Source organism: Salminus brasiliensis, chromosome 13, assembly GCF_030463535.1.
Source record: "Salminus brasiliensis chromosome 13, fSalBra1.hap2, whole genome shotgun sequence".
NCBI classification, from domain to species: Eukaryota; Metazoa; Chordata; class Actinopteri; order Characiformes; family Bryconidae; genus Salminus; species Salminus brasiliensis.
In genome coordinates, this window is record NC_132890.1 from 3,075,352 (window position 1) to 3,094,842 (window position 19,491).

Consider the following 19,491-nt stretch of genomic DNA (forward strand, 5'->3'; position numbering starts at 1 on the left):
TCTATCATTCCTGGCTCCACACATCAGAGGGGGGACTTGGCTTCCTACCACAAAGCAAAGCCACCCAAATTCCAGCCCAAAATACCCCCCCCCCCCCCCCGCCACATATTTCACAGTCTGCTCCCATCATCTTCAAAATCTAAGCATGATATTCACTGGTTTTCAGTAAATATGGCAGCAAGACATCATCAGTAGAGCTCTGAAGAACACAGAATAAAGTAATGTGTGAAAAAGTAAATGAACCCTTTGGGCTAACCTGGATTTCTGCAGTAATACATATAAAGTAGCTTAGCTGGCCATCGTTAATTCATCGTTAATTCATCGTTAATTCTTCATCTAAGTGCTAATTTTATTTTTCAGAGCCTTCAAAGAATCAACCGCACCCACACACAGCTTCCCACATCAGCCTCCCTGCCCTTTCTCTCCTGTTCGGGGATTGGTTTGACTGAGACAGCTGTGATTGGACCGGCCTGGATGAAGGTGGTAAGTCGTGTAATTGGTTAGGCTGTAGGGATATATGGTTTGATTGGTCACTCTGTTGGCTTAGAGCCCCTCGAGCTTTAGCACTCACTAATTCATAATCCCTAGACTGTTCTTTGACTCCTCCTGAATACACACATACACACACACACACATACACACACAGACGCACAAACAAACTACCTGTCTCACTTCTGACCTGGGGTCCTGCTCATACACACTCACACACATACAATGGATCAAACAAAGAACGAAGGCACACACACAGAGACACACACACACTCACATAGACTGAGTGGAATGTAAGTTCGTTGTGAGACTCGGGAGGAACGTAGGTAAGTTCTATCTTCATCTCATCTGTTTTTGTGTTGGTTCTTACATCCTGCTCTGCCCATGTCTCATCTCCCTCGATCTCTGCTCCGTCTCCAGCTCCTGACTGCTCCACTAGGAGCTTTTCCATTCTTTCATATCTAGAGAAGTGAGAGAGGGGTCCGGTGACCTTACAGTGGTCTTTTTAATTATTATTATTGATTATTTTCTGCAGGTTGGAAAGTTTCCAACATATTTTTGTGTTGTTTTTGTGTTTGTTCAGATCAGGATCTGTTGTTATTGACCTTAGCTGGGTGTATGTGTGTGTGTGTGTGTGTGTGTGTGTGAGAGAGAGAGAGAGAAATGTTTCGTTCCAGGTAAGAGATAGTGTCTATATGATATGGCTGGTATGGCTGCATGTTTTTAAAATCTGCCGAAACACATGACTGAGTTTTCCACCATAATCCTCTTCTGTTGCTTAAAGCGAGTCACGGGTTCCCCTGGAGTGCACCCAGGAACAGCCCTGAAGGCCAAGACCTGAATGGCAAAGTGGCAACTTTACAGGAGAGGAAAAAAACCTGCTCAACTTTCAATGAAAGTCAATGGAAAAAGCTCTTATTGCAGGTCATTTTGGAGCATTTCTATTGGTCCATTTGTTATGAAATTTGGACATGATGTAAAGAACAGCTGCCAGATGCAGATCATGCTAAAAAGTGGAAAACTGCAAAGTTGGGATATAAGGTGACATAGTGGGTGAGAGTGTGTTTTTTGTACAGTATGTATGTGCAGTGTGTTTTTTTTTTTAAAAAAGAACGAGAGAAAGTTACAACAAGGAAAATTAGACGGCCTTAGAAGACCCTTAGAAGACCACCGAAGCTGGTGTAGGCCTCAGTTTGAGCGTTGTTGTGTGTTTGGGTGCATGCATGTGAGGAGGTCGCCCTGTCTGAAAGAGTAGAGCAGGGAAAACAGGATCTCAGAGGGATTAGTGAGTCTTAATCGAAAAGTACGAGCGCTGGTCAGAGGTCACGTGACTTAAGGCCACTCACTGTACCAGCACTGCAACGTGATTGATGGAAGATCGAATGAAGTAGTTAGAGATACAACTGTGACCATAACCTCAACCATCAACCAGCAATCTCCGCAAAACACCTACCACCAGTGTTGTCTCTCCTCTTTCAGTAAAGCAGGGTTCGAGAGAATGAAGAAGAACAGACTGGTCATCATCAGAGACTTCTGGAGAACGCTTCTGCTGTGTTACCTTCTGTCACCTGTCAGTCATCTCACTGAATCAGGTACCAACTCACTTACACTAGAACTGCACTGCTCAGCCAGAGCATTAAAACCACTGACAGGGTCTTATGGGGTGTTCCCGGCGTGCACCCCAAAGTGCTCAGAGGAAAGACGACCGGTGGACCAGCTACAGAGTCATGGCCGCCAAAGGCTCACTGATACTCATGGAGGTCCCACCTCACAACTTACAGGATTTAAAGGATCTGCTGCTAATGTTAGTCTTGGTGCCAGAGACTACAGCAGAATACCTTCAGAGGTTCTTGTGGAGTTCATGGCTCTGTGGTGGTACAAAAGAGACCCATACAATATTAGGCAGGTGGTTTTAATGTTCTGGCTGATCAGTGTATGTGTTGTTTAACTAAAGATGCTGAAGATGTAGACTTGTGGACACCACATCCAGTGACAGTGTTTGCAGTGTTTCCTTGTTGTTGTAACTTGTACAAAACCATCATCCTTTGTCCCCATCATCCTCCACCAAACACCATTAAAACACCATCATCCTCCACCAAACACCACCATCCTCCACCAAACAGCAAAGTTCGTCACCAACATTCTTAACCAAACACCATCGTTCTCCACCAAACATCATAATTCATGAACATTCTCCACAAGCACCATCATTTATGAACATTCTCCACCAAACACCATCAAAACACCATCATCCTCCACCAAACAGCATCGTTCTCCACCAAACATCATAATTCATGAACATTCTTCACAAGCACCATCATTTATGAACAATTACCACCAAACACCATCAAAACACCATCATCCTCCACCAAACAGCATCGTTCGTCACCAACATTCTGCACCAAGCACCATCCTTCTCCACCACCATTCTCCACCAAGCAGCATCATTCCCGACCAACATTCTCCACCAAACACCATCCTTCTCTACCAACACGCTCCTCCAAACACCATCATTCTTCACCACCATTCTCCACCAAGCAGCATCATTCCCTACCAAAATTCTCCACCAAACACCAACATTCTCCACCAAGCACCATCCTTCTCTACCAGTATTCTCTACCAAACATCATCATTGTCCACCACCATTCTCCAAACACCAACATTCTCCACCAGCACCATCCTTCTTTACCTGTATTCTCCTCTAAACACCATTCTTCACAAGCACCATCATTTATGAACATTGTTCGCCAAGCATTATCGTTCTCCACCATCATTCTCCACCATCGTTCTCCACCATCGTTCTTCACACATTATATAAATTAATATGTGTGTGTGTGTGTGTATGTGTGTGTGTTTGGCAGCCAGTGAGTGTGACGGAGGGCAAGATGTGTTTGCCACTGTCAGAGAGAACAGCCCGATGGGCGAATTCATCGCCAATCTCACCATCACTGGAGATCCTTCAGACAATCAAATAACCCTGAGCCTTGCTGGTGATGATGCTGATTGGTTCTTCTTGGAAAGGAAAACCATTAGACTGAACTCCACCCTTTCACGAGTTCTGGACAGAGAGGTAACAGCTCCTTATTATTACTAGCATCATCAATCCGTAAGTGAATCAGCCCTGTGCACCTGCTTGGAATGAGTGATGCTGCTGTTTACAGGTGCATGGCTCTGTTCTATTGGCCACTGTGACCTGTTATGAGGATGGAGCCATTCAGGTAAATCCAACCTTCCAACCGTCACCTAGAACAAAACCTTTCTTCATACAAAGGCATCAACCACAGTAAATTGCAGCTTTGGCCAAAAGTATGTGGACACCACTCCTAATTGACGAGTTCAGGTGTTTCAGACACACCCATTGCTAACAGGTGTATAAACCCAATTGGATCTGCCAGACAGAACAACCTGAAAGAAGAATTCCGTTGCCAATCACACCATCATTGGAGACCTTTCAGCCAGTCACATAACTTTGAGCCTTGCTGGTGCTGATGCTGATTTGTTCTTCTTGGAAGCGAAGACCTTTAGGCTAAACTCAACCCTACTGATCTCCTTTGGCATGGACTAGAACCTTGACTGGGAGCCAGGACTTCTCATCGATTTTGTGGAAATCACTCCCACGTTGGGTTAACTCCACATTAATGCCAAAGGTTTTAGAATAAGGTGTCCAACGAGCTCATGTAGGTGTAATGGTGAGGTGTCCACATACTTTCTGCCAATGATTTAGCTATTCTGCTGTGAACCCAGAGCTGGTAAAACCCAATGTAGTGTAATCTTTATTATGGTTTGTAATAATGAGCCAATGTTGTCTGTAGCGTGAGCACCGAATCACGGTGGAGATTCTCAACAGGAACGACAATAAACCTGAGTTTCTCCAGAGCACTGTCCAGCCGATAGAGATCAGTGAGGTAACCTTCATCATGCCTCCCTATTTTTTCAGTCTCTCTCTGAGTTTTCTGTCCTTTGACTGTGATTTGTTTGTGTGTGTTTAGCTGACTGCTGTGAACTCCATAGCATTTACAGTTCAGGCAAAGGATGCAGACGGAGACACGCTCATATATGGCATTGATGAGACCTCGGTATGAAAACTACATGACCATTTGTTTACAATGAATGTTATAATATTGATTGATTTATTCTAAGAGTACACTATATGTCCAAATACTTATGGACACCTTTTACATATGTGCAAATGTAAACAAACACACAGCTTGTCTAGTCCCTGTAGAGAAGAAGTACTGCCAATAGAATAGGACTCACTGGAGCAGATAAACATCATGAACCTACTGGCATCATGCTGCCTAATGCCAGGCGTGGGCTATAGAGGGGTACAAAGCCCCCTAGCATTGAGGAGCTGGGGAGCAGTGGAACTTCATGTGTTCTCTGGAATGATGGTGGTGGTGCTCCATCCAGTACTTTTGGGATTTGGAGTTGGGGAGTTGGGGGTGAGGTGGGGTGGTGATCATCCAACATCCTCACCTCACTGAAGTTGAATGCAAACAAATCCTCACAGCAAAGCTTCTCCAAAATCTAGTAGAAAGTCTTCTTCTCTGGACAGTAGAGACAGTTACTCCAACAAAAGCAGGAGAAACTCTTTATAGTCTTATAATAAAAGTCTATAGTCGTATATAATAGTCTTAATAAAAGAGCAGGTGTCCCAATACTTTTGTCCATAGAGTGTATCTACTGTTTCACATTCTCTGGTCTTTTTTTGGAGGTTTGGAGTGTGTTCGTCGGTTTCAATGATTCATACTCACGTGTGCTTATGAGTGCAGTACTATTTGTTTGTGTGTGTTTAGCCCGACGCTAGTTATTTCAGAATGGACCTGCCCAACAGTGGCCGAGTGATTCTGAACAGAACTCTGGACTATGAGACTAAAACCCAGCTCCAGCTCAACTTCTATGCTAGGGTAATTCCTCCTTTCTTATTTGGACACACATACACACTCAGTCTCTACACTGTAATGTAAGAAATACTGTATAGAGCACAGGGTGCTGTACTAAGCTCTTATCAGTAATCTTACATGGACTTGCTCATCACTCTGGGACTATGGGTGCTATGGGTATTTTGTGTCCACTAGGGCAGTATTTCCCAACCCTGGTCCTTACCTTGCATATTTCAGGTAATTTCCTGCTCTAACATCCAGGTAAAACACTAAAATCTGCAGGACAGGGGGGGTCCTGCTTTTCAGACCAGGGTTGGGAACCACTCCACTAGGGTAGCTGGAGATGAGGCTGTGGCTGCTACGGCACTGAAGACTGTCCAGGTCAAAAGTGTGTGATTGAGCTCTGAAGATCAGAGTACACTGATCACTACAGCTCACAGCTTACCTAGTGTGATGCAGTGTGGGACCACTGGGTGTTCTCTACTGTGTTTTCAGACCACCCTACAACACAGTAGACTCCAATATAGTGCACTATATGTTGGTGGTGTAGCGTAGGCCTGGAACGCACACCACTCTACACCTTGGTCTAACACCATTCCAAATGTAAGAGTCAAGGCCAATAGAGAAAGCCTAATGTCTTTGCCTTTGTTGAATCTGCTGTAGGAGATGAACACCAACGAGCACTACAACACAACGGCCACACTAACCATAAACGTGACCGACGGAGACGACCAGTACCCACAGTTCCAGCCGTGCACACTCCTTTCCCTCAGCCAAGGCAGTCCCATCTGTGCCAACCCTCTGTACACAGTCAACATTACTGAAAAGGACGAGGTAAAGTACTTAAAGCAAGTACTTTCATTTAGGCTTAGCACTTAGACACACTTAAGCTACTGCAGAGTTGGCTGCGAAATGAATGTAACAGGCCGTTGTCACAGTCTCACCCGAGCGTTTTTAGCCTCCACCAAAAATCTACAGGGGGGCAGTTAGCATGTCTGGAAGTCCCTCCAACATGGACGAAATGCTAGTTTGGTGAAGCTTCCAGTGACACCATCAAAGAGTCAGATCAGCTAGGAATCCTCCTGTGAGGGGTTTAGCAAAGCAGAAAGAAGGAGCCTAGCATCTCTCTTTGCTAACCCCTCATCACGTCTCTGAATGGACCGGCTGAAGACCAGCACTTGAGCACTGAGCACTGAGCTTCATTCTGGAGGAGGAAAAATCAACCCAGCAGGTTTACCTCCTCCTCCCACTCAGCCCATGTAAACATTAGCAATGTTAGCGACGTTAGCGACGTTAGCAACATTAGCAAGCACCCTGAACACCACAGCAACTACAGCTCACCAAGACCCGGCACTGAGGGGCTGGTTTCTCAAGGGGTTTAACTAAACCTTGCTGAAACAGTCTGAATGAACGTCAGTCTTGGAGTTTAGCATATTTGCTAGCAGTTAGCTCCGCCCAAGAAGATGGTACGAGGGGGCGGGCTCAGTGGACTTTGAGATCAAGTTCAAGGAGGCTTGAGGAGGCCTGACCCCCCATAGCTTAGGTGAACGATGAGAGGAGACGGGGTGGAGATGGGGTGGAGACAGGGCAGAGGTGGGAGGTATATACTGTCTGAGGAAGGGGGGGTTTTGTGGTCCATTGTGGTCCATTGAGGCATGGTCAGTCACTTTCGGCCCACCGGCCACCCGCTGGCCATTTAAGTGATTAACCAGATGAGAAATAAAACTCTGGCGTTAACTAATGATTCACCTTTTTACTGTTCAGGATATCGTCTTGGATTTTTCACCTGGTCCAGTTCATGCTGTGGACGGTGATGAAGGCCTGAGAACACCCCTCACTTACACAATCCTATCAGGTGAGGAGCACAACACCTAACACACATACACACACACACACATACACATACACACAAAGTTCAACACAAAGGTCATACGTCACAGTGTGAACAGCTTTCTTCTTTCTTTCTTTTCTGATATGGTGTTGTATTGATGTGTGTGTGTGTATGTGTGTGTGTGTGTGTGTGTGTGTGTGTGTGTGTGTGTGTGTGTGTGTAGGGGCTGATAATGGGCGCTTTGTGATTCACAGCGAATCAGGTGAGGTGAGGCTTACCAGGCGGGTTGAGAACAGACTGTTGACACCCACACTTAGGCTGCGCATTATGGTGAGTTTGGGTGTGTGTGTGTGTGTGTGTGTGTGTGTAGCAGTGTGATCGTTATGATTTTCTATCATGGTATCATCAGTGTTCTCTAGAACACTAAACACCTGCATGAAAGATCAATGTAGAACAACAACAACAACAACAACTGTAAAGAACTAAAATAGAGCACAGTAACTGCAGAAACTACAGAAATCATTTGTACATTTGTGGAGCAAATATTATGGCTTTACTTTTACTCATTTATTTATTTATTTATTTTTAAATAAAATAACATAAGTTAATCAATAATGATTTAATTGTATTTTTTTATTAATGTTTACTAATGTTTAAAATGTATTTTTAAAGTATATTGTGAAGTACTGTTAAGTATTATGAAGTATTTTAAAGTATTGTGAAGTATTAAAAAGTAATGTGAGATATTATGAAGTATTTTGAAGTATTATAAAATATTGTAAAGTATTGTAATGTATTATAAAGTATTATGAAGTATTATGATGTATTGTAATGTATTATAAAGTATTATGAAGTATTATAAAGTATAGTAAAGTATTATGAAGTATTTTGAAGTATTATAAAATATTGTAAAGTATTGTAATGTATTATAAAGTATTATGAAGTATTATGATGTATTGTAATGTATTATAAAGTATTATGAAGTATTATAAAGTATAGTAAAGTATTATAAAGTATTGTAAATTATTATAAAGTATTATGAAGTATTATAAAGTATAGTAAAGTATTATAAAGTATTATGAAGTATTATAAAGTATTATGAAGTATTATGAAGTAGTATAAAGTATATTAAAGTATTATAAAGTTGTATGAAGTATTATAAAGTATATTAAAGTATTATGAAGTATTATGAAGTATTATAAAGTATAGTAAAGTATTATAAAGTATTATGAAGTACTATGAAGTATTATAAAGTATTGTAAATTATTATAAAGTATTATAAAGTATTATAAAGTATTATGAAGTATTATAAAGTATTGTAAATTATTATAAAGTATTATGAAGTATTATAAAGTATAGTAAAGTATTATAAAGTATTATGAAGTATTATAAAGTATTATGAAGTATTATGAAGTAGTATAAAGTATATTAAAGTATTATAAAGTTGTATGAAGTATTATAAAGTATATTAAAGTATATTAAAGTATTATGAAGTATTATGAAGTATAGTAAAGTATTATAAAGTATTATGAAGTATTATAAAGTATAGTAAATTATTATAAAGTATTATGAAGTATTATAAAGTTTTATCAAGTATAGTAAAGTATTATAAAGTATTATGAAGTATTATAAAGTATATTAAAGTATTATAAAGTATTATGAAGTATTATAAAGTATAGTAAAGTATTATAAAGTATAGTAAAGTATTATAAAGTATATTAAAGTATTATAAAGTATTATGAAGTATTATAAAGTATATTAAAGTATTATGAAGTATTATGAAGTATATTAAAGTATTATGAAGTATTATAAAGTATTATGAAGTATTATAAAGTATAGTAAAGTATTATAAAGTATTATGAAGTATTATAAAGTATAGTAAAGTATTATAAAGTATTATGAAGTAGTATGAAGTATTATAAAGTATAGTAAAGTATTATGAAGTATTATAAAGTATTATAAAGTATTATAAAGTATTGTAATGTTGTATAAGAAACAGAGAGAAAAATGAACCAGAATCTGAAGGTTTGACTTTCTCCACTGCAGGCTGCTCAGAGCGATGATCCAATGAAGTACTCAGTTGCCACGGCTCTGGTGCGGGTTCTGGCAGAGAACCGGTTCCCCCCTCAGTTCAGCCGCTCTGCGTACCACGGATTCGTCAGTGAGAGCACCAGCCCTGCTTCACTCGTCAACACCTACGGAAACGAGCTGCTCATGCTTGAGGCCACAGACCGAGACTTCACAGATGTATGTTCACCAGTCATATGTAGTAAAGCAGCTTTATGAGAGAACTGGCATTTTTGCTTCTGGGCTCCCCCTACAGTTGTGGAGTATATATTCACATTTTACACCACTGCAGTAAATACAAGTCACGCTTTCAGTGCCCCCTCATGGGCTGGTGTACATACGCAATTCTAGATAACATTTTCAGGGGGGGGGGCAGAGAAATTTTGACACAGTGAAAAAAACAATTGCCAGATTCACATGATGTCGAAAGTTAAAAACAACAAAAATGGAAAAGGTTTTTGTGTGCCATCAACATCAACTCTCATTATCAATTAAATTATATTCTACTGTATCAATACAAATATATATATATGATCAAGCTTAGGTGATAAAAAGCCCTTGCATGCCTTCAAATCGATGATTGCTTTAAAGAAACTGTCTCAAATTAGAAAATGTGGCTCAAAATCTCACAGTTTACAGGACTTAAAGGATCTGCTGCTAAATGATTGGTACCAGATACAACAGGCCACCTTCAGAGGTCTCGTGGAGTCCATGCTTGGGGGGTTTGGGATGAATGCTTCTCGGAAGCTGAATTGCTGGCCTCTGCAAGCATCAGTCTCACTCAGTATCATGCAACCCCACTGTGTCCGTGTGCTTGTGTCCGACAGGGCTTTAACCCGAAGCTGCAGTATTCTCTGAGCTCTGACTCCAACGGCTCTCAGCTCTACTACATTACCCAAGAAGGACTTCTCATTGCCAAGGCCAATCAGCTGCAGCCAAACCACAAACACTCTCTGGAGGTGAGCCTGATCATAATTTGAAGCAAGTTAAGGATCTCCTGTCATTATTAGCAGACTTGCAGATGTGCTGATCTGAAAGGTGTATGAATTCTACCACAGGTTCTGGCCACAGACCTGGAGTCTGGAGATGTTGTCAAAGCTGTGATTGACATCAACGTTTTACAGAAAGGAGTGCCAGGTAACAGCCGGCCTGTAGAAGATATTTAAGGATTTGTTGACAAAAAAAACATTATTTAAACAAGGGTGTCCAAACTTTTGCATTTGACTATACGTTGTCTCCAAATCTCCATAAATATTTTATAAAGGTTAAATGCTGCATTCCCCATAACCCAGTTCCACAGGGTCCACTAGAGGAGGGTCAACCCCGTGGAAGTGGGACAGTGGGCCGGACCGGGGGCGTGGTCGGGGTGTGTCTGATCCTGCTGGCGATCGCCCTGTTTGTGCTGGTGTACTTTATAAAAAGGAAGAGGCAGAGACAAGACCCTGCCAACCGTGCCAGTGTCGCAGAGGGCAAGCACCCCAATGTGGTAAGACACACACACACACACACATGCCCACACACATGCCGACACACACACACACTGAATTGTTTATAATTAAAATGGCCTAAACACACTGAATGAGTCAGTTGAATAATCCTGCCTGTATTTCTGAATGTTTTCAAAGAGTCTGCGCTGGTTTCAGCTGGTAAGATGTGTGCTGGCTTAACAAATATGTCCTGTAGTCCTTTCATTTGTATACACCGATCAGCCATAACATTAGTACCAGCTTAGGCAGCTGAAGTGACAAACATTGATTATCTTCATCTATAGTGGCTCCTGTCCAACAGTCAGTTCAAGCCAAGCTTAAGAATCTGAGACACTTAGACCAAAAACAAACTGTGATGTTCTAGACGACTGGGTCAGAACATCTCCAGAACATCAGTCAGGTTCTGTCAGGTTCCTGGTATGCAGTGGTCAGTGCTCCACCCATTCTCCACCCATTCTTGTGCTCCAAAAAAGGACAACCAGTGAACCGGCGACTAACGTTAGTCTTGATACCACAGGAAACCTTCAAAGGTCTTGCACTCTTCTGGGGGCATCTACTTAATCTTTGGCACAATGTTCCTAATGTTATGGCTGATCGGTGTCATGCAACAACATTGTATCTCCATTTTTGCAGACTTTCACTTTTCTCCATAATGTGAATCTGGCAGTTGTTCTTTATGTTGTATAAGAATGTAATGATGAACGGACCAATAGAAATGCTCCAATTCAGCTGAGAATAAAACTGTTCTCCATTGAAAGTTAAGAAGGTTTTTTGGAGAAGTTGCTATTTTGGAGATACAAGTTGTACAAATGTTTTTACGTGTAACCACGGCGACATTCTAACAGTCAAAAAGTTTAGACACACCAAATTTAATGTAGAAATATCTGCTAATGTTGACTATTGTTTTGCAATATATTCCAGGTAGTTAAATATATATTCCAGGTAGCTCATCAGGAAGCTGCTTAAGAGGATGCAGCTTCTGGTCAGAAAGGCTTGCACCTAAACTTCCAACCTTTAATTATTTAATTTGATGAAAACCGCATTATTCCAGATGTTTGTATTTTAATATCTTCACTTTCAATCTAAAATGAGCAACAAAGTACACTAAAATAAGGAGAATCCAATGAGTGTGTCTAAACTTTTGACTGCTATTTTATATGAAGGCCCAGCTCTAGGACTTGTGTAGCAGGTGATGATGCTGAGTGTAGATGGTGTAGAACTGTTGGTGCTGTGCATGTTCTCCCTATAGGTTACAGAGGTCACATGGGCGCAGTAGGCCGCAGTGTTCGTTTCTGTAATGCCTGTGATTCCTTATGCTTTAATATGTTGAAATATGGAATATGGAATTGCAAACATGCCTCCGCTGATTGACTACTGATTTGTGGTGGGCAGGACTGTCCTGAGACGACCTTCTTAATCATTTGCTGGTTCTTCTGGCAGGTGAACCACAGTAGATCACAGCCGCTGGTAGAGGAGGTCTTCTATCACAACGAAGCCTTTAGTGGGTATGATGCCTCCACATCCACCCTGCATGGCAAACAAGGCTCCTACACCAAAACTGACCAGGACTCGGGCAAACCCCCCCAGCCCAAGGTCGTTTTACCACCAGCTGCTTCGACCACACCCGCAGCAGAAGATTCCTTTCCAGCTGTTAAGACCAATGGGAAGCCAATGGAGAAGTCCATCAGCAAATCAGTGTCGTTTCAGGATTTCGTAGTGGTGAGGGAGTGTGAGTCCCAAGGGGATGAAGACAGAGACAGAAGTGATAGCACAGGTTTGGAGGACATTAATATTGATCTAATTGGAATAAGCTCAAACCCAGATGAGGCTGAAAGCATCAGTGTTGGATCTGAGCAAATGAACACTGAGTCAATGAGAGTCGGTTCAGACCTGGAGACAGCGTTGGACAGAGCCAGAGAGCTCAGGGTTTCAAATCCAGAGAAAGATCAAGAAGAACTGGAGAAAGCAGGCCAAAATACAGGAAACCTAGACCTACCAGAGCAAATGGTTGTTCCACGAGAAGACCAGCCTGAATCAAGCCCAACAGGAACAGGCCCGAGTGAGGGTGCTTCAGTGCCCATCAACACAGCGAGTAATGATGCAACCTCAGAACCCTCAGCCCATTTCACAGCAGGGCCAGATACCATAAGGCCCGAAATGATAAACCCAGATGTCTCCAGAAATGAGGCAGATGTGAAATGTTCCAGAGCTCCAGACACTGCCCCCAGCGCACCTGAGGTACCTAATAAAAGCCTCATACTCTCAGGGACTGGGGGAGATGGTCTCCAAGCAGGGGAGACTGAGGAGGGAGAAGGGAACACAGGTATAAAAATAATAGTGACGATGACAGACGACGAGACGAACACTGACTCAGCAAATGAAGACGCCAGCGCCCAAGACCTGCTGGACATCAGAGATACAGCGCCTGACTCACCGCAGCTTCGCGGGACAAAAGCCGAAGAGACAAAGGCCGCGAGTACAGACCCCAGCGAAGCAAAATCAGGCCTGTCGAACACACAACCCGACAGCGAAGACGTCACAACAAACCTAGACAATATGAGCCAAGACGAGAGCAGTCAATTAGCTCTGCTCAACCCAGATCTGATCAGGCCAGCAATGAACAATGCAGATCTGAGCCACCCAGCAGCACACAATTCAGACACTGACATCCGAACATGATCAAAGGTATGCAGTTATCCTGATGCGGGCGTCTACTATCAAGAAACAACCCCTACAGCCACGCCAAGCCACGGTCGCACAACAAATCTAGGAGAAGAGCACAGCAGTAGAGACATGGTGATTATTGTGAGGATGATGAAGATAATGGAGAAAAAGGTAGTGAAAGTATTTTGGGAAGAGGCCTAGTCTTAACTGATCCTGAGCTCGTCCACTGCTGTTCTTCAACGTTCTGGATGAAGAGGACAGGGCAGGGTAAATGAGGACAAGGCTGGGAAGACAGCAGGCCAGCAGAGGGCGATCACTCAGGATCAGGATCACTGAGGCACGGCTGTGAAGATCAAAACCAGGGCAGTATGGTATGCAAAATAACCAAGTTACACAATATGTCCAAATGTTTGTGGACAGCCTTTCTAATTATTCAGTGCACCCATTGCTGACATAGACAAACACAGCTTGTCTAGTCCCTGTAGAGAAACCCCCCCAGCAATGAGCTGTGTTCTTTGGAATGGTGGTGGTGCTCTATCTGGAACTTTTGGGATGAGGTGGGGGTCCAACATCCAACATCGTGACCTCACTACCACTCTGGTCCACACAGCAATGCTCCTCCTCCACAAACTATCTGAAGGCCTTCTTCCCTGGACAGTAGAGACAGTTACTCCAACAAAAGCAAGACAGTCTCTTCTGAACCCCCTTTTTTTCAGAAGAAACGATGAATGAGCAGGTGTCCCAATACTTTTGTCCATATAGTGTATCTGCAGGGTTATGTATTGGCTAATGTTATATTTAACTGATGCATCCACCCATGATCTGCTTTGAAGTTCCACATGCCACCTATGAAGGAAAAAGGCTTACCTGTGTTATTATTATCACCTGTCCTGAACATCAATGAACAACAACGTAGAACCGTTCTGTGGCTCTCTGAGAGAGAGGAGCGTTTTAGATATTACATGATTGCTTTTCGTTCTAATCTGCAGGGAGAAAGATGCTTTATGATGAATTACAGTGTATAATAACCTACTCAAATAAAATGTATCAAGGGTCAGCTGTCGTGTACTGATTTGGAGTGGTCCGTATTTAGTGCACTGTCTGGTTGGGTACCGTGTTAAACTGCCTGTATAAGACTTATCACAGGAGGTAACACTACAGTTTGTACAACTCTAATACAGGATGCATAATAATAATAAAAAACACCACCAGCAGCACCAGCAATAATAATAATAACAATAATAATAATAATAATAATAATACGGTCATAACCAGCAGCAATAATCATGATAACTGGACGCAATGATAATACTACTGCTACTAGTAATAATAATAATAACTAGCAGCAGTAGCAAATAATAATAATAATAATAATAATAATAAAATAACCACCAGCATTAATAACAATAAAAATAGTAATATGGTCACAACCAGCAGCAATAACTATTATAATGAAAAACTAGACACAATAATACTACTACTAGTAATAATAATAATAATAATAATAGCAGCAGTAGCAATAATAAGAATAATAATAACCAGCATTAATAACAATAATAATATGGTCAGAACCAGCAGCAATAATCATAATAAGGATAATTAGATACAATGATAATACTACTATTACTAGTAATAGTAATAATAATAATAATAACCAGCAGCAGTAGCAATACTAATAATAGTAATAATAATACAAAATAACCAGCAGCATTATTAATAATAATAATAATAATAACAATAATAATAATCATTTGATCATAACCAGCAGCAAATGGTAATGATAACTAGACGCAATAATAATAATAATATTTAAAACAAATCATTGTTTATTTTCTGAAATTAACATATTGGGAAAAAATTAAAACATTTAATGTGCCATTAGTTTCGCACACAGCATTTTTCTTGATTTAAATTAGAACTTTTTTAGCATTGTACAGTAGTATAGTATAGTATAAAGTATATAAAGTAGTATAGTATGTGTTTTTTGTTTTTGTAATTTTTGTAAATTTGGGAAAATCTATCATTTTAAAGCATTTAAATTGCAAACTACGTTTCTTTATTCAATAAATAAAATATATATAAAGAAGAGAAATAAACCATGTAATTTAACCTGGGATACGCCCACTTTTGTATAATACTGTATGTACACTCTCTCAACAATGTATAATCTACCACATATTTTTGCATAATTGAACTGAATTGTTTACATCACAGTTGTACAATTTCTTAAGTTTCCTAATTATTCTATAAATATTCAGATTTCTTGCCCAGTAACTACTGAGATACTGCTAGAACAGTAGTGAGCATGAGGAACTGCAGTCTGTAGGTGCCCACCGAACTGAATGGGTTAACCCGTGAGATTACAGAACAATAAACACAGGTGGTTTTAGACAGGTTTTATTGTGAAAAGCCTCTCGGTTGCCGAGCCTGTGCTGTATTTACACTGTTTACATTATGACTTTCAACATATGTACAGCATAGTCAAAAACAGAGAGCAGCCAACGGTAGTGGAACAGCCTGCGGAACTAAGCAGGGCGCTAATTTACTGAAATGGTGAGGCGAGAGGAAAAGGCACTTAAGATAAGAAACGTCTGAATTAGACTCCTCACTCAACATTCAGAAATAACACATCTTACACTGTGTAAAATGGTGAAGTGTGAAGAGCGGAATGACCGAGTCTGGAGGCAGCCCTGCCTCGTTGCAACACATCATGACGTACTTAACACAAACTTTCAACACACAAAGTGTAAAGTAAGCCTAAAACTGTGCTGTGCAAATGACTGTAGTGGTCATTAAATGTTCCATATGTTAATATCCACTAGTTTACTGTAGTTTACTGTAGTGTCTCAGCAACTCTAACCTTCAGCCAGCAACCTACAGCGGCAATCCAAGTCATATATCAGATACTAAATATGCATTACCTGGATACACGTACATATACAACGTACATACATCACAATCCTTCCTACAGTTAACATGTGCTGCTGCAGAAAACCAGAAACCTCAACCCGTCCTGGACTTTACGTTCTGCGCAATGAGGAATGAAGAAATGTAACGTTCAGTGCATTTCAATACAAATCAGGCTAACGCATCTCTACCTTCTACGAATACACTAAAACACGTCAGGCATAAAAGCTACGAAAACAACATTCGACCATTTTTCCTTTACAAAAATAGAAAAGTGACGACATTTGTGGTTATGAAAGTTTACACACTTGGGATTGTATACAAGGAAATTGTGAAATAAATTATAGTCCATTTCTGCGTTCTTCATGTGCGAACGTCTGGAGATTAAAACTCATCGTGTCTTACGAGAGCTTCCCCGAAATCTGTTGCTTGGCTCCCGACAAATAAGTCATATTTATCCACAATCTCCTGCTTGGTGAGCTGTCCGTCCTGCAAGCACACAAACACACATAAGCTGCAGCACTAGAAAAACACACAATGCTGAGTCTACACTGGAGACAGCAGACATGGGCATCTATTCAGAGCATCATCTTACCTATGTTGATTGTTTACTATTTAATTTTTTTATTCTGTTAATTTAATTTTTTTTTAACTCTGTCCCCCCTTAAAAAACATACTTCTGCGCGTCTGCTCCGTCCAATCACAGAAGCAACATGGAGGAAATCTACACTGAGCCATCTCATGCAGCTTATATGATGGTTCCAGAATTGTAATCAGGGTCAATTCATCGTGATACTGATCTGAGCTCAGATTGGACAGAACTACAGCATCGTCGCTGTCCTGCAAAAACCTTGCAAAATAGCCAAAATGTCAGCTTCACAGGGGATAAAAACTTTGTATGGAAGTCAAAGTCAAATGATTTTATCTATTTTACCACTTCTATCATTTCTATTGGTCAATTAATCCTGATAATCTGAAAAAATAATTAATTAATTAAATAAATCCAATTATGATGAGGTTCTTGCGCAACAGCGAGGACATCCTGTCCAGTTTCTAGAGTGGAAAAATCAAACTGGGCTCCCACATTATTTTTTTATTCCTGTGTTTTTAAGCAGCCAATCGTATTTAACATGCCTGCTGATAAAAACAGCAATGAATAGCACACTTGTGCTCTCCTAGTTCGCTAAACTTTCACGAGACAGCGAGGAATTCCAGTCCAAATCAGTCTTGAGCGATTTTTCACACTGAATCAGCACAGTCCAGATCCCCTAAACATGTGTGTCATGTGCTCTGCTGGGACGAGGCGACGAGTCTAGTATTATTTAGAGTTCTCCTCAGATCAACACCTGGTTTGGGGGTAAATCAAGGCTTAATGATGGTAAATCAGGTGAGCTGCTGCTGCTGCTGCTGCTGCTGATGATGATGGAGTTGAACACATCCTCCACGCTGTGCTGGCTGGACTGGGGGGCGTCCAGGAGAACCCTGGAGGAATCGAGCTCTGTTCTTCAGACTAGCTCACCGACAAGATCTCACCTGTCCTTTACATCTGTTCTAATGTGTTCTGGACTTTTCATAAGCAAAAGCCTTTTTTGCTGTTGTAAATACTGCCTAAAACATGCACAGTGCGTAAATACACTACATGTCCAAATGTTTGTGGACATTCAGCTATTTTAAGTTGCACCCATTGCTGACACTGATATGTAAATGCACACACACACACAGCTTGTCTAGTCCCTGTAGAGAATAATAGGATCAAATAGGACTGTCTGGAGGAGATGAACATGAACCTACTGGCACCATGTCTAATACCAGGCAGGGGTTAGAGGGGTCCCCCCCCCCAGCATTGAGCTGTGGAGCGGTGGAACTGTGTTCTGGAATTTTAGGATGAGTTGTGAGGTTGAGGATGTGAGGATGAGGTGGGGTGGTGATTATTGATCATCGAACATCCTATATTTTATTATAGATTATATAGATTATTGGTGGTTGGTGTGGCACAACAGATAACACCACTACCTGCCACAGAGCTACCACAACATGCTGGAGACTGGGGTTCGGTTCCCGGTCTGGGTGATTGTGCTGCGCTACACCAATTAGAGTCCTTGGGCCAGACTCCTAACACTGCATTGACCCACCTCTGTAATACAAGTAACCATGTAAGTCGCTCTGAATAAGAGCGTTAGCTAAAAGCCATACATGTAAATGTATATATATATATATATATATATATATATATATATATATATATATATATATAAATAAAAAGATATATATACATACATAAAAAGAGTATTTTGATAATGTGAATTTTTATAAAGTGGAAGTTGTTCTTTACATTGTATCAAAATCTCAGGATGAATGGATCAATAAAAAGGACTAATTGGAGAATGTCTACTTTTACATGATTTTAACAATTACAATAAAATCTAATGTAAAACAGATAAATACTTCATTATTACAATATCCTGTTGTGCCATTTCTCGAATAACTAACACTGCTTAACTGAGAACTGTAAGCGGGATGCTCGTCCTCACCTTGTCTGAGTCAGACTCATACAGCAGATGTTTCGCTTCTGCCTCTGCATGGTCGTAATCTGAAGGCAAAATCCAGTCTTTTGTCTCGTCCTTATCCATTCTCCCATCTTTGTTTTTATCTCTGAACTCTGTGAACTGTTCCCTCTCTGTCCTCACCCACTCTGGTTCTGTCGGGTCCCCTTCTTGACTGTACATGTCACCTGTGTGAGAAAACCAGAGAGGTGATAAGACAAACGACGCAGGACTTGCACACACACGTTATGTTTGGGTTTCTCCGTGGGTTTTTTTCTTTTTTCACTCACCGATGTACTCCTCTAGATCGATGAAACCATCTCCATTTTTATCAATGTCCTCCATGGTCTCCTGAGGATCGAAAAGAGTGCAGACTTTAGCCATTAGAAGCTCACAGGAGATCAGAAGGTGCTGCAGAGTAGCTTAAACATTGACCTCCAGAGTTTTTAATCAGCACAGCAAATAATGAAACATCTGCAAGGTGCTACGTGCAGCTACTTCTTAAGCGTCTGTGCGTCTCAGACATACCAGCACTACAATATCCTTCATATAATCGTACTCTTCAGGGTGAAGAAAGGCTGTGAACTCCTCTTTATCAGCTAGCAGATTGCCATCTTTGT

At 41.0% G+C, this 19,491-nt stretch overlaps 2 protein-coding genes across 2 annotated transcripts in view; one reads left to right on the top strand and one right to left on the bottom strand.

Moving 5' to 3' along the window:
* The first annotated feature begins 631 nt into the window (after window positions 1–631).
* LOC140575187 (uncharacterized) lies at window positions 632–14,468 on the top strand. The gene is made up of 15 exons (XM_072695389.1): window positions 632–815; window positions 1,969–2,081; window positions 3,351–3,559; window positions 3,651–3,707; window positions 4,302–4,394; window positions 4,479–4,565; window positions 5,286–5,396; window positions 6,036–6,206; window positions 7,137–7,227; window positions 7,427–7,533; window positions 9,250–9,450; window positions 10,098–10,229; window positions 10,329–10,407; window positions 10,563–10,756; window positions 12,198–14,468. The coding sequence occupies exons 2-15, from the start codon at window positions 1,988–1,990 to the stop codon at window positions 13,434–13,436; spliced, it is 2,865 nt and encodes a 954-aa protein (XP_072551490.1). The 5' UTR covers window positions 632–815; window positions 1,969–1,987; the 3' UTR covers window positions 13,437–14,468.
* A 1,334-nt stretch (window positions 14,469–15,802) lies between these two features.
* calub (calumenin b) overlaps window positions 15,803–19,491 on the bottom strand; it is a 5,641-nt gene continuing 1,952 nt past the window's right edge. Inside the window, exons 4-7 of the mRNA XM_072694960.1 lie at window positions 19,400–19,491; window positions 19,162–19,222; window positions 18,860–19,059; window positions 15,803–16,817 (exon numbers count right to left, since the gene is read on the bottom strand). The exon at window positions 19,400–19,491 is cut by the window's right edge and continues 75 nt beyond it. Coding sequence (XP_072551061.1) covers window positions 16,713–16,817; window positions 18,860–19,059; window positions 19,162–19,222; window positions 19,400–19,491 — 458 coding nt within the window. The 3' untranslated portion in view covers window positions 15,803–16,712. The remainder of the gene's footprint in view (window positions 16,818–18,859; window positions 19,060–19,161; window positions 19,223–19,399) is intronic.

Excerpts from the sequence above, each read along its gene's own strand:
- LOC140575187 (XM_072695389.1), top strand. The coding sequence starts at position 1,988 with ATGAAGAAGAACAGACTGGTCATCATCAGAGACTTCTGGAGAACGCTT. Across the intron at positions 9,451-10,097 it reads CAGACCGAGACTTCACAGAT|GGCTTTAACCCGAAGCTGCA; the intron begins GTATGTTCACCA and ends TGTGTCCGACAG. Across the intron at positions 10,408-10,562 it reads TTTACAGAAAGGAGTGCCAG|TTCCACAGGGTCCACTAGAG; the intron begins GTAACAGCCGGC and ends CCCATAACCCAG.